At 36.8% G+C, this 15,365-nt stretch overlaps 1 protein-coding gene and 1 long non-coding RNA gene across 6 annotated transcripts in view; one reads left to right on the top strand and one right to left on the bottom strand.

Moving 5' to 3' along the window:
• The window catches only part of smoc2 (SPARC related modular calcium binding 2), an 89,722-nt gene that overhangs the window by 15,641 nt on the left and 58,716 nt on the right, over positions 1-15,365 (bottom strand). For all 3 annotated transcript variants that reach the window (XM_073920286.1, XM_073920287.1, XM_073920288.1), the window contains 2 exons: positions 9,188-9,374; positions 3,097-3,179 (listed from right to left, as the gene is read on the bottom strand). In XM_073920286.1, the coding sequence (XP_073776387.1) occupies positions 3,097-3,179; positions 9,188-9,374 (270 nt within the window). The remainder of the gene's footprint in view (positions 1-3,096; positions 3,180-9,187; positions 9,375-15,365) is intronic.
• LOC141377058 (uncharacterized) overlaps positions 9,352-15,365 on the top strand; it is a 45,046-nt gene continuing 39,032 nt past the window's right edge. The window contains exons 1-2 of one of the 3 annotated variants that reach the window (XR_012388915.1): positions 9,352-9,431; positions 12,176-12,293. This is a non-coding gene — a long non-coding RNA (uncharacterized lncRNA). Of the gene's footprint in view, positions 9,436-12,175; positions 12,294-15,365 lie in introns of those variants that run through there. The other 2 variants (XR_012388914.1, XR_012388916.1) reach the window with 2 other exon arrangements.

Raw genomic sequence — 15,365 nt, 5'->3', positions numbered from 1 at the left:
TGTAGATGACGCACACACACACACACACACACACACACACACACACACACACACACACACACACACACACACACACACATACCTGTGCATACTTGAGCTCACGTGCCAAAACAGACATCTTTGTTCTTTATATTGACTTGTCGGGTCACACATTACAAGAATGCTTCATTAGGTAGTGTATTTATTAACATGAAATAACACTCATGCATCATAGTTCAACATTCGTGAAATGTGTTAGCTAACATTAACTTATACAATCTTATTGAAAAGTGCTAACACTTTTCGTTCAGTTGACTTTGTTTGCGTTTCGCTCTGATTAGTTGATGTCAAAAAACAAATTAGCATAATGAATCAAACAAGTAGGTGCTGCAGTCACAGAACGTATTCATTGTTTGATTGAAATCGAGATTGACTGTTTATTTTGCTAGCGTACATTGTTAGTCGTATAGGTGAACAATTAACCTGTGCTAGTTCATTCTAAAAAAGGTTAAGGTCCTTCTCTATTGTAATGTAATGTAATGTGATGTGTGTATTTATATTTATGGCCATACACCCTAAGCCCTTCATGGTCATGAGGGCGGTCTCTCCACACCACCACCAGTGTGCAGCATCCACTTGAGTGGAGAGACAGTGATAGAGCCAGTTCGGTGGATTGGAAGGCCATGATAGGTAAGGGCCTACAGAGAGAATTTGAATAGGACACTTTTACGAGAAGTGGATTAAATGACCACAAAGAGTCACAAAGAGCGCCCTCTGCTGGTCTCACCAACACCACTTCCAACAGTAACCTAGTTTTCCCATATGGCCTTCCATCCAAGTACTGACCAGGCTCAGCCCTGCTTAACTTCAGTGAGTAATCGGTCTTGGGCTACAGCGTGATATAGCTGTGGCTGTTGACATCAGTTTGTTGTTAATATTCTTAGCCACGCCCCTCTAACCATTAGATTGCTATGAGGAAATGATGCGCAAAAAAAAAGCCCCACCCCCTACACAATATTTTGCTTAAATTTGAAGTACATCAACATACTGAAATAAAAGTCTCAGCAACTTCTGGTTCTAACAGACCTTAAAGTGCCCCTTATTCTATTTTGAATGTTTTTTTTTTTTTTTTTTTTAGAATTTTCTATATGATCGTTTTAAATCCATCCGAAGTCAATTCAATTCAATTCAATTCAATTCAGCTTTATTTGTATAGCGCTTTTACAATGTAGATTGTGTCAAAGCAGCTTCACATAAATGGTCATAGTAACTGGAACAGTGTGGTTCAGTAACTGGAACAGTGTGGTTCAGGTTTTAGTGTTTAAGTTCAGTTCAGTTTAGCTCAGTTCAGTGTGATTTAATCATTACTGAGAGTTCAAACACTGAAGAGCAAATTCATCGATGCGTAGCTCTATCAATCCTGAACCATGCGAGGCAGTGGCGAAGTCAAAATAAACACAAATTTTATCATGACTGCTGCTCTTTTTTTAACACCCTATAAAAATTTCTTGATTCCTAACATTTTTTAATTTAGTTGTAGTCATCTAAACTTACGTCAGATTGACTAAAAATATAAGGTTAACCTTATAACTAAACATTTTTTTAAAAAGTATAACTAAAAAAGAACTTTTATGACAAAAAAAGCTGAAACCTGATTAACTTTACAAAACAAATTAAGGAAACACATAAACCATTTGTCAACCGCTGAGGCCACTGTGTACGTTTTTTTCAAATCTCACATTTCTCTTGCGAGTGCCATTCACACCTTCTGTTCTTGCGTAAATCCACTAGAGGCCGCTGTCGACTATCTGACTGACCGACAGATAACCCCCGCTCACTCCCTCCCCTAATCCCAACTAACAGTGTTTAAAAGCACCAATTGACCCGATTACCAATTTCCCTAAACCCAACCGACAGTGTTTTCAATCCAGAAAAAGAAAAGCCCTCCCCTGACTTTTACCATGTTTTCAGATCCTACCACATTCTCACCCTGTTATTTACTTGTTTATTTTTTTGCCTTTTGTTTTAGTTTTACCTGCTTTCTGGAAACTTTTTTTTACCAGACTCGAACCCTGTTGTTGCAGGGAACTCCTCTCTGTGTCTCAAGTCTGCCGACATGGTGAGCTACTGAGTAAACTGGTAACAGCGGAAAAGCCGTCCACATGGAGGTAAGCGGTCAGATAGTAGCGCGAAAAGACACAGAAGCCGTCAGCGACGTCATAATTCGTGATCTCCAGAAATGTATATGGTTGTTTTTTTTACCATGCAGTGTCTGAAAAGGATCTTGTCTTTCTAAACTCTGCCTTCCCAAGAGTCTGTTCTACTCTGATTGGCAAGTTCATGTCCGAGACTGTAGTGATTGGTCGACTGCTTACAGCATGTATTGGAAACCAGAATTTCTGCATCTGATGATGCATTCATATGTGTAAAGAGTTCAGTTTTTGTTTAATCGTATCAATTCAAACCCAAGTTTATTACCCTTTAGAAGTGCATGCAAGATGGATTTACTTTCACAGTTCAAAAGCAGCATGTTCGCAAAATGTTAGTTGCACAAACTAAACTCTCCCAGGTCCCACACCTCAATGAAAAAAATTATTCATTGGATTTACACTTTTTTAAGGTAAGTGGTTGCAAACAATTTATTTGGGGTAAATTTAAACACACAAATTAAATGTTGTAATGTTCAACTTAAATTGTTTGTTTAAATTTAGCTCATATAAATTGTTTGCAACCACTTTCCTTAAAAAATGTGTAATTTTTTTTTTGTAAAAAAAAATAATAATAAAAAATCCAGGGCACTAGTGTGTTTGAGGCTCAAAGTAAACATTTATTGTTGGCAGCCCTTGAAGACCATAGCTGCATTGTGCAAATATTTTACAAACCTACATGTGTTTGTGTAGGAAATGCAAGTGACTGTATTTATTTCAGACTGTACAAGCTACATTACAAAAGCTTTTCAAAAAGGCATAATAAATGTTTTGTTTACTGGAGATCCCTTTTACTAGTGAAGCTGTTTAATACTGTAGCTTTGTTTCTATAAAATGTCTGTAAAGTTTCACTCTTGTTGCAAAGCTTGCACAATATTTCCCCATGCCAGAAGTACACAGTTAAGCTCACCCTGCAGGTGTCGGCTCCTGTAATGGTCCTTGGGTTTGTTTGGATGAGCTCTGGCGTTTCCATCACATTTTGGTTGTTCATGTCTACACAGTCAGAGAGAAAAAAATAGAAAAAAGGGAATGACAGTGAATACAAAGCATTATTGTTTACACAAAGATGAGTCAAACAGCTCAAACATTCCACCAATGCTGGGAAAAAAAGCTAAAGGGATAGTCTGATATTTTGAAGAATGTTTGGAACCTGTAACTATTCCCTTCCAAAGTATTTGTCACAGGCGTTCAACGTTTAAGAAATATCTTCTTGTGTGTTCAACAGAAAAAAAAAAGAAAAAAAAAACCTCAAAGAGTAAATGCTGGCAGACGCTTCATTTTTAGATTAACTATATCTAAGATTTTTTAAAGTAAAATAGAGTCTAAAAACAATGAGTTAGTGAAGAGATAAAGTAAGATCCATCCATCCATTCACAGTATCCATCCCTCCATCCAACCATCTATTATGGTTGATGGTTAAGTATCCATCCATCCATCATCTACAGTATCCATGTATCTACAGTTTCTGTCTATCTATCCATCCATTCATCCATCCATCCATCCATCCATTTTTCAATCTATCTATTTATCTATCTGTCTGTCTGTCTGTCCGTCCGTCCGTAAATCTACAGTATCCATCCTTAAATATACAGCATCCATCCATCCATCCATCCATCCATCCATCCATCCATCCATCCATCCTTTCATTCATCCATTCATAGTATCTATCTATCTATCTATCTATCTATCTATCTATCTATCTATCTATCTATCTATCTATCTATCTATCTATCTGTCTGTCTGTCTGTCTGTCTGTCTGTCTGTCTGTCTGTCTGTCTGTCTGTCTGTCTGTCTGTCTGTCTGTCTGTCTGTCTGTCTGTCTGTCTGTCCATCAATCTGCAGTATCCATTCATAGATCCATCCATCCATCCATCCATAGTATCTATCCGTCAGTCCATATGAAAATCTACATTATCTATCCATCAATCTACAGTATCCATGCATCTACAGTTTCTGTTTATTTATCTGTCCGAAAATCTACAGTATCCATCCATCAATCTACAGTATCCATCCATCCATCCATCCTGTCTGTCTGTCTGTCTGTCTGTCTGTCTGTCTGTCTGTCTGTCTGTCTGTCTGTCTGTCTGTCCATAAATCTACAGTATCCATCCATAGTATCTGTCTGTCTGTCCGTCCGTCCATCAGTCTGTCCGTAAATCTACAGTATCCATCCATTCATCCATAGAATCTATCTATCTATCCGTCCGTCCAAAAATCTATACTATCCATCCATCCATCCATCTATCCTTCCATTGATCCATCCATAGTGTCTGTCTGTCTGTCTGCCCGTTTGTCATACATGTCAATTTAATTTGTTTCTTATTTCATTTCATTAGTCTGGATGAGATTCTTCTGATGGTGCTCTATAATGGCTGTGTTGTTTGCTAGAGTTTTGGTGCATGTTCTAGCTGTTATCAGGTAATAACTCTGAGATACTTTTGTAAACATATATACATGATGTACACTATTGGGTGTTATGTTTTCACGAAAACTTCAAGTCAAGAGTGAATAAAGAATTTTCATTATTATTTTAACATCATTTAGAGATAATTAAATATTGCTTGTTGACCTATATCATCATTCAGCGCATCTAAATGACTATGCCACTTTTAAAGACTATTTGATCCCTTTATCTTTCCATAGAGAACACACGGTGCCCAGAAGGACCGTTCACAGATGCCCAAACCTGAGGAAGGAAGTGAGCGTACAAAAAGAAAACGTGAAGAAACATTCATGAGCCCTTTAGGAGGGTAAATTAGCTGCAATCAGTGCCAGACGACTTGCCCAAATTGCAAAGAACAAGAGAAAGGAGGCTGATGGGAAGGCAGCACTTTCTGTGCATGCTCTAATGCGCCGTCTGGCACAATGCCTAAGGCTTTGTTAATTCAACACCACATTCGCCGATGGTCAGAAATCCACAGCATTGCTCAATAAAGCTCATTAACTGTGCCCCTGAATGCAGAGAGTGCCGCTGACCCTTGGCAAACACAATCCATTTTGTTGTTTTGCTGCTCTATCAGGATTCTTAATCAGATTTGAGCTGGTTTCACAGATAAGCATTGGGTTAAAATTGTTTGATGGTATGATGAGATGCTTTTCTCATTTGACTGCGGGACAGAAAGCTGCTCTGGAAATGTTAAAAGAGGCTGAATGGGATTTGGCCCCCGAGAGACTCCTGAGCTCAGTTTTGTACCCTATAGTGAGGTGAATAATGAGACCTGCCCCGGGTGTATATTAGATGTACTGTAAGAGCAGGTCGACTGGCACTTACCATTTTAAAAGCCAAGTGGTGGGTTTTTCCTTTCAATAGGGACAAACTGCTTAAGTTGTATTTTGGCAAGTAAATAATGACGGATTTGTTTCTTTCAGGCGCCAGAGCTATTTTTTTTTAAAGTAACATGTTGTTAAAGCTGAAAAAATGGACTGCAAAATATGTGAAAATGATCAACTTAAATAAGAATACAAGATTTTGACAAGATATATACACTACCTGACAAAAGTCCTTTCATCTGTCTAAGTTTTAGGGACAACAAATAATAACTTGACTTCTAGTTGATCATTTGGTATCATAAGTGGCTTATATGAAAGACAAAAAACCCTAGATTATGCTTATTTTGCCAAAATAAAATATGATCATGCCTTGATTTTTAATTATTTAATTAGGACAGTAAGGTCTGAATTTGCTTAGACAAAAGTCTTGATACTTAACAGAAATTATATGCAATATAAAATATAAAGTCATGGTGCAGTGGAAAAAGAATGAATATTGTGGATGACTTCATGAGCTTGGAGGACTGCATCCATACATCTCTGCAATGACTCAAATGACTTATTAATAAAGTCATCTGGAATGGCAAAGAAAGCGTTCATGCAGGACTCCCGGAGTTCATCAAGATTCTTTGGATTCATCTTCAAAGCCTCCTCCATCTTACATCAGACATGCTCAATAATGTTCGTGTCTGGTGACTGGGCAGGCCAATCCTGGAGCACCTTGACCTTCTTTGCTTTCAGGAACTTTGATGTGGAGGCTGAAGGGTAAGGAGTGCTATCCTGCTGAAGAATTTGCCCTCTCCTGTGGTTTGTAATGTAATGGGCAGCACAAATGTCTTGATACCTCAGGCTGTTGATGTTGCCATCCATTCTGCAGATCTCTCGCACACCCCCATGAATTCAATTCAATTTATGCTGAATGCAACCCCAAACTATGATTTTTCCTTGACCAAACTTGACTGATTTCTATGAGAATCATGAGTCCATGCAGGTTCCAATAGGTCCTCTGCAGTATTTGAGATGATTGGGATGCAGTTCAACAGATGATTTTCCAAATGATCAACTACATGTCAGGTTATTATTTTCTGCTCTTAAAACTGAGATCGATAACAAGACTTTTGTAGTGTAAGTTTATACTTATATCAAGGACAAATATCTTTGGCAGATATTTTATTATTTTTTAAGGTTAAACCCATTTAATTGTATTACATTTTAAATATGATTTACATCTTAATATATTATAAATAGTACATAAAGTACAAATTGTGTTACATTTGATTCTATAATTAATATACTTTTGTTTTTCCTTATAAATTTAAAATTAAAAACTTAAGGACACAGGACTTTTACTTTATTCTGAAGATACAGATGAAGTCAGAATTATTAGACCCCTGAATTATTAGCCTCCCTGTTTATTTTTTCCCCATTTTCTGTTTAATGGAGAGAAGATTTCTTACAACTCATTTCTAAACATAATAGTTTTAATAGCTCATCTCTAATAACTGATTTATTTTATCTTTGCCATGATGACAGTACATAATATTTGACTAGATATTTTTCAAGACACTTCTATACAGCTTAAAGTGACATTTAAAGGCTTAACTATGTTATTTAGATTAACAGGTTAGGGTAATTAGGCAAGTTATTATATAATGATGGTTTGTTCCGTAGACAATCAAGAAAATACATTGCTTAAAGAGGCTAATAATTTTGACCTTAAAATGGTTGTTAAAAATGAAAAACTGCTTTTTTTTCTAGCTGAAATAAAACAAATAAGACTTTCTTCAGAAGAAAACATATTATCAGACATACAGTGAAAATTTCCTTGCTCTGTTAAACACCATTTGGGAAATATTTAAAAAAGAAAAAAAGGGGGCTAATAATTCTGACTTACACTCTATAAAGGTTTATACTTAAATCAAGAACAAATATCAGATATTTTCTTATTTTTTAAGGATAAACTCTCTATCTTGCATAATAACTTATGCTCATATATAGTACATAAAGTCTAAATTGTGTTAGATTTTTTTTTTTACTTTAGTAAATGATTGTAATGGAAAACAACACTAAATGACCAAGTAAGAACTCTTATTTTTGCAGTGTTTTAGTTGCATCAAATAAATTATTATCATGTTTTTATGAAATATCTGCCAGTTGGCATATAAAAATCAAGTTAATACAAATTTACATATGTAAAAAAATCATACTATTGTTTTCCTAATATATATACAGAGCTTAAATAACAAAGGAGTGACTTCACAACACATCTGTGACTGTTCTTGAATAGCCCAGAAAGAGCCCTGACCTAAACCCAATTGAGCATCTCTGGAGGGACCTAAAAATGGATGGACCACCAACGCTTACCATCCAACCCGACAGAACTGGAGAGCATTTGCAAGGTGGACTGGCAGAGGATCCCTAAATCCAGGTGTGTATCCCAAAAAGACTCATGGCTGTATTAGATCAAAATGGCGCTTCTACTAAATACTGAGCAAAGGATATGGATACTTAGGACCATGTCATATTTCAGGTTTTTCTTTTGATAAATCTGAAACAATGTTGTCAGTTTTGTGTTTTTCCGTCAACATGTGGTGCTGTGTGTACATAAATGAGAGAAAAAAAAACTGATTTTAGTAAATGGCTGCAATATAACATTATAACATAAGTGTTTATGGGGGTTTGAATACTTTCCAAAACCACTATATATATATATAGTGGTTTATATAGTAGAACAAATAAAACTTTCTCCAGAAGAAAAAATATTATCAGACATACTGTGAAAATTTCCTTGCTCTGTTAAAAATCATTTGGGAAATAATTAAAAAAACTAAATAAAATCAAAAGGGGGATAATAATTCTGACTTCAACTGTATGTATGTATATATATAAATATATATATATATATATATATATATATATATATATATATATATATATATATATATATATATATATATATATATATATATATATATATATATATATATATACATACATACAGTTGAAGTCAGAATTATTATCCCCCTTTTGATTTTATTTAGTTTTTTTAATTATTTCACAAATGATTTTTAACAGAGCAAGGAAATTTTCACAGTATGTCTGATAATATTTTTTCTTCTGGAGAAAGTTTTATTTGTTCTACTTAGGCTAGAATAAAAGCAGTTAATAATTTTTTAAAAACCATTTTTGGGACAAAATTATTAGCCCCTTTAAGCTAATTTTTTTTTCGATAATCTACAGAACAAACCATCGTTATACAATAACTTGCCTAATTACCCTAACCTGCCTAGTTTATCTTATTAACCTAGTTAAGCCTATAAATGTCACTTTAAGCTGTATAGAAGTGTCTTGAAAAATAACAAGTAAAATATTATTTACAGACATCATGTCAAAGACAAAATAAATCCGTTATTAGAAATAAGCTTTTAAAACTATTTTGCTTAGAAATGTGCTGAAACAATCTTCCCTCCATTAAACAAATTGGGGAAAAAAAATAAACAGGGGCGCTAATAATTCAGAGGGGCTAATAATTGTGACTTCAACTGTATACACACACATATATATATATATATATATATATATATATATATATATATATATATATATATATATATATATATATATATATTCTAAAGTAAATCTTCATTTAATTATTTATTTAAAATTGTTGAAAATGTAAAAATAAAACACTTGCCAGAGTACATCCAGAACTTTAGAGAAATGTCCATTACCTTGTGGATGTGCCGGGTATGGGCCGCCCAGTGTCCACCAGGACACACCAGCAGTACCCAGTGGAGGGATGGCACTGGACGGGTTTATAAAGGCCACCACTGGCGCAGTCAGGCACAAAAACCGCTTCGTTTTTATGCTGTCTTGCTTCTTCCTGTGCCGACAGCTGCTCCTGATCACACGAGGTCGCTGAGGTAAAAGTCAGACAGAGGAACGAGGTGAAAAACTGCAGGAGACACACTATGAGTGAGTAAGTGTCAGTTTTCTCTGTGGTGAAGAGAAGCCAAGCATCTGTGTTTCTGTACAATGAAAGCAGACAGTGACCAGGAGCTGTCAGGCTATGAAAAGCACCTTTAAAAATTTCTATAAAAGTAGCACATATTTACACAGGGGACCAGTGCTTGTCTGAATACAGTCTTTGTCTGCTGAGATGTCTATATCTCAATGATTTTAGAAGGCTACATACACTATATAAAAAAAACCCTGGTTACCTTAAAATTTAAGATGAATTAAATTAACCTTATCAGTCTATTGAACTCAAACTGACTTAAAACAGCTTGCGTTACTTATGAAATTAAGTTAGACCATGATTAAGTTAGTTTAATAAGTTAAAATGAACTAAAACACATGTTGTCATGACTAATTGAGCATATCATTTTCATAGTGTAGATGTATTATTCACTAGGGATGTAACGGTATCAGAATTTCACAGTACGATAATACCTCGATATGAATGGCACGGTATGGTATTTATTAAATAATTTACAGGAAAAACAAAATAATGAAAAGACTCGAAAAAAATTGCCAAAAGTGTTTATTTACCTTAACAATGAACATATTGATGACATAAAAATTAGCCATCTATCTGTAAGTTTCGAAACAGGAACTTCAATTTTTCAATTTTAATAGCAAAAAACTATAAAACCATATAAAAAAAAATAAAGTTTCAATTTAGTATTGTTAAAAACTCATCACGTTCAACATTTAATCACTCACTCACTTAGATAGAGATGGCTTTTTTAAGGAAAATGATCATATAACTATAATCTGGTAAAAGCTGGGATCTCTGGGCATGTCCCCTGCAACAGAAAAAAACCCTCTCATTTGGGACTGAGGTTTCTGGGACAGAGAGATATGATTTAGCCAAGGTTGACAGCATTGGGTAACGCTGTGCATTGTCTTTTCACCACTTGAGAGGACAAGCCATGAGTGAGATAGAGGTCTCTTTGCGGTACAAGTCAATGTCTGCATCAATCTAACAAGTGTGCTGTGTTCTGCAGTCCCCATGACTGTTTTTAGTCGTATTCCCCGACTTATATTTCACCACAGTCTGGCAGTGCCTGCACATTGTTTTTTTTTTCTTTGTCTGTCACCTTTTCTCCTTTTTCATATCTTTTTAGAAAGAAACCGAAATGCTTCCACACATCTAATTTAAAACCCGCTTTAGGTTCGATTATTTCCAGCTCTTTTTCTTCCCCGCTACTAGCAACACACTCCATTTCCGCATTACTGGATCTGTGGTCCCAACAGACCGCAAAGGATGATGGGAATTGTAGTTCCCGCTACCTCCCGTTCGCTTCATTCGCCTAAGCAAACTTTTCTTAGAAATATAGTTTTATTGAGTCATTCGCCTACGGTAATATTGAAAAAAATTACTATTGCGGTATGACGGTATTTACAATATTGTTACATCCCTATTATTCATTGCATGAAATATAATGTGCAAAAATGCGCAGGTAAATACATGTAATTAATTCTAAATGACAATTTATAAATAGTTTCAGGAGCCCCTACAATGGGTTTTGAGAATGACCTTCCATGTAGTGTGTAACACAGCTCTAAGTGAAGTGAAATATCCAGCTAAGGTTTGAATCTGAAAGTGGACAGCGTTTAAAACTATTGATTCATTTATCAAAGAGTCAACTCCTAGTACTTCAAATGAACCGTCTTGATAACAAGTCTTTAGCCGTTTCGGCGTGACGCAGATATGAAACTTAAGCCCCGCCCAGTTGTTGCACGTGCAAACCTGGGAAAATTGAAACCTGCGGTCCCGCCCACAAGTACAGTAAACAATGATAAAAAGAGGCTAGACAAACACTGTAGCAGACGCCGGTTAAATCAACGCTGTGCTCAGCTGGATATTATTGGATGTATGAGGGGAAAGTTAGTGCTTCTCTACCCAAAGATGAAACTGTGGAGAGTCAGTGGTTGAAGTTTATTTTTGCTTAAATACCTCAGCATTATAGCCCAGCCTTGTGCTGTTCGAGTGCTTCTGAAATTCTGGAGAATTCATCGGCCGTTTGTTAAAGGAAGGATCAGAAAAGACTGTTGATGTAGAACATGTCATGTCAGGGGGTATAAATCAGGGGTTGCCACAGAGAAATGAACCGCCAACTTATCCAGCACATGTTTTACGCAGCGGATGCCCTTCTAGTCGCAACCCAACACTGGGAAACACCTACACATTCTTGCACACACTCGCATACACTACAGCCAATTCAGCTTATTCAATTCACCTACTGTATAGCGCATGTCTTTGGACTGTGGGGGAAACCGGAGCACCTAGAGGACACTCATGCCAACATGGGGAGAACATGCAAACTCCACACAGAAACTTGAACCAGCAGCCTTCTTGTGAGGCGATTGTGCTACCCACTGCGCCACCGTGCTTCCCCTGTGTGTATTTATATATGCATAATAAACATACACAGTACACAATTAAATTATGTCAAAACAAACTCTTATTTTGAATGTGATTTATGGCAATTAATTTTTGCCCAGCACTACAATGTTAATTCTAAAACTAATAAAAAGTTATTATAGAAAAATTGTATATATTTGTTTTTCCAATAAATGCATAAATATCCTTTTTTCAACTTAATCTAAATGTTTGATATAAAAAGATTTAATTGACAATCATAGTAAAAATTATACCTTTTGAGTGCAAAGAAAAAAAATTATCACAAAAAAATATTTTGAATCTGTTTCAGCTCATAACATAACGTCATGGTGCCGTTTTTTCAAGAGCATTGGTTTAGAAGTGTCTGACTGGAGTTTGAGGCATTGGACACAGGCACAGGGAGATGGATGGACGGCATGTTGGAGGAGGTAAGAAAAGAAAATAGTGAAAGTGGTTTATCTGTGGCCTGCGGGAATGTTTATGACATTAAGAAGTTAATGACTGCACTGGGCTTCTGCTGCTCGACCAGCATAAATATTTACTCATTGTCTCTCTGCGCCTGTGTTTGAATGAAGACCTTGGGCAGGGAATCGCTGAATAAAACACATCGGTTTGAGAAAACGGTGGCATGTTAATGCTTCATTTCAGTCCTGAGAGAGTAAGCTTATCCCTACTTATGAGGCTCAGGAATATGCAAACAACAACTGCTCAATACTTGAATGATGCATATGGAGCACAATGTTTGTCTGTCTGTCTGTCTGTCTGTCTATCTACAGTATCCACCCATCATCCATCCATTATACTATATCATTCTGTCTGTCTATCCATCCATCCATCCATCCATCCATCTATCCATCGTTATATGATTCTGTCTGTCTGTCTGTCTATCTATTCATCCATCTATCCATCATCATATCATTCTGTCCATCCATCCATCGTTATATCATTCTGTCTGTCTGTCTATGTGTCGATCTATCTTTCTATCTATCCATCCATCCATCCATCCATCCATTCATCGTTATATCATTTTGTCTGTCTGTCTATCTGTCTATCTACAGTATCCACCCATTATCCATCTATTATACTATATCATTCTGTCTGTCTATCCATCCATCCATCCGTCCATCCATCCATCCATCCATCCATCCATCCATCTATCCATCCATCGTTATATCATTCTGTCTGTCTCTATCCATCCATCCATCCATCCATCCATTGTTATATAATTTTGTCCATCTATCCATCCATCCATCCATCCATCCATCCATCCATCCATCCATCCATCCATCGTTATATGATTCTGTCTGTCTATCTATCTATTCATCCATCTATCCATCCATCATTATATCATTATATATCATTATATCATTCTGTCTGTTCTGTCTATCTATCTTTCTATCTATCCATCCATCCATTCATTGTTATATCAGTCTGTCTGTCTGTCTGTATATCCATCCATCCATCCATCCATCCATCCATCCTTTCATTCATCCATTCATAGTATCTATCTATCTATCTATCTATCTATCTATCTATCTATCTATCTATCTATCTATCTATCTATCTATCTATCTATCTATCTATCTATCTATCTATCTATCTATCTATCTATATGTCCGTCCGTCCGTCCGTCCATCCATCCATCCATCCATCTATCCATCCATTCATCGTTATATCATTCTGGCTATCCATCCATCCATCCATCCATCCATCCATCCATCCATCCATCATCATATCAGTCTGTCCAGACTCATTGTCTCTCTGCGCCTGTGTTTGAATAAAGATTTTTGGCAGAGAATCACTAAATAAAACACATCGGTTTGATTCATTTCAGTACAGAGAGAGTAAGATTAGCCCTACTTACGAGGTTATTGGGTATATGCATACAACGACCGCTCAAAACACATGAATGATGCATATAGAGCACAACCTTTGAGCAGTGAGATTTCTTGGCATCAGGAAACAATCATCTCATGAACCACAACACAGCTCTCCAGCACTGCTTTGAGCCACCTCATCTAATGCAAGCAAGATTATGAAAGTTTTTTTTTTTTTTTTAATGGAGAGAAAGCACCATTTTTAGTGTTAAAGTTGACCGGGGTTGTTTGCAAAAGCTTTAATATTTCTTTAAGGTTTCTAAAGTGTGGTGTTTTTAGTGTGTTGCTAGGGTTTTCTGCTGGTTACCAGGGTGTTGCTATTTTGTTTTTGTTCTTAATTATTTCAATGCAATGATATGCAGTTGCTAGCCGCAGCCATATCACCCTGCAGCCCAAGACTGGTTACTCACTGAAGCTAAGCAGGGCTGAGCCTGGTCTATACCTGGATGGGAGACCACATGGGAAAGCTAGGTTGCTGTTGGAAGTGGTGTTAGTGAAGCCAGCAGGAGGCGCTCAACCTGCCGTCTGTGTGGGTCCTAATGCCCCAGTATAGTGAAGGGGACTCTATACTGCTTAGTGAGCGCTGTCTTGTCCTGACTCTCTGTGATCATTTAAAATGCCATAAAAGTTCTCGTAGAGTAGGGGTGTAACTCCCGGTGTTCTGACCAAAATCCCTCTCAGCCCTTAACCATCATGGCCTCCCAATCATCCCCATCCACCTAATCGGCTCTATCACTGTCTCTCCAATCCCCCAATAGCTGGTTTGTGGTCAGCGCACTGGTGCCGTTGTCCTGTGGCTGCCGTTGCATCATCCAAATGGATGCTGCACACTAGTTGTGGTGTGGAGAAACCTCCTTCATGATTGTGAAGGGTTTTGAGTGTCCTTGGTGTTACCAGGGTAGTTGTCAAGGTGTTGCTATGCATTAGGGTGCTTGGAGTGACTGCTACACTCTCAGAAATAAAGGCACGCAAACTATCACTGGGGTGGTACCTTTTATAAAAGGGACAAATTTGTACCTAAAAGGTCCATATTAATACCTTAAGGCAGGGGCTTTTAAACTTTTAGGACACTCGCCCCCCCAAGTTTGTCCAATTTCACTCGCACCCCTAACCACCACCCCCCAGGCACCCCTCACTCCAAGCAAAATTATAATGCATATGCAAACATCATTCACATATTACTTGTTTCGTTTGAAGTGCGTAGCATTAATCACATTGAAACATAAATACACAGCTTACCTGATTCAGTGTGATGGCTGAGCCTTTTTCTTTGAGGACAACATGCTAATCTGTGGTTGGATTCCTGACACGACTAACCGTAAATCGTGAATAGCCTGGTGGCGTAACATTCAAAAAGCACTTCACGTAACACCTTCATAATTTTATTGTCTTATTAAGGAAAATAACTTATGTTCATGCAAATATAGTCAGTATGTCTTTAAAGTAAGTAAAAGATCCAGAAGGGCATCCTGCTGATTTGATTCAGAAGGGCACTTTTTTTGTCAGACGCTAACCGGTTTGACTTTCATTCATTCACCGTCATTCGTTTTAAAAAGCACCCGGTCCATTTTATTTGTGTATATTTCACTGGAACACATAAACTCTACAGGTGCCTGATAGTTA

The sequence above is a fragment of the Danio rerio genome, chromosome 13, assembly GCF_049306965.1.
Source record: "Danio rerio strain Tuebingen ecotype United States chromosome 13, GRCz12tu, whole genome shotgun sequence".
In the NCBI taxonomy this organism is placed as follows: Eukaryota; Metazoa; Chordata; class Actinopteri; order Cypriniformes; family Danionidae; genus Danio; species Danio rerio.
This window is presented reverse-complemented; position numbering and strand designations above follow the sequence as displayed.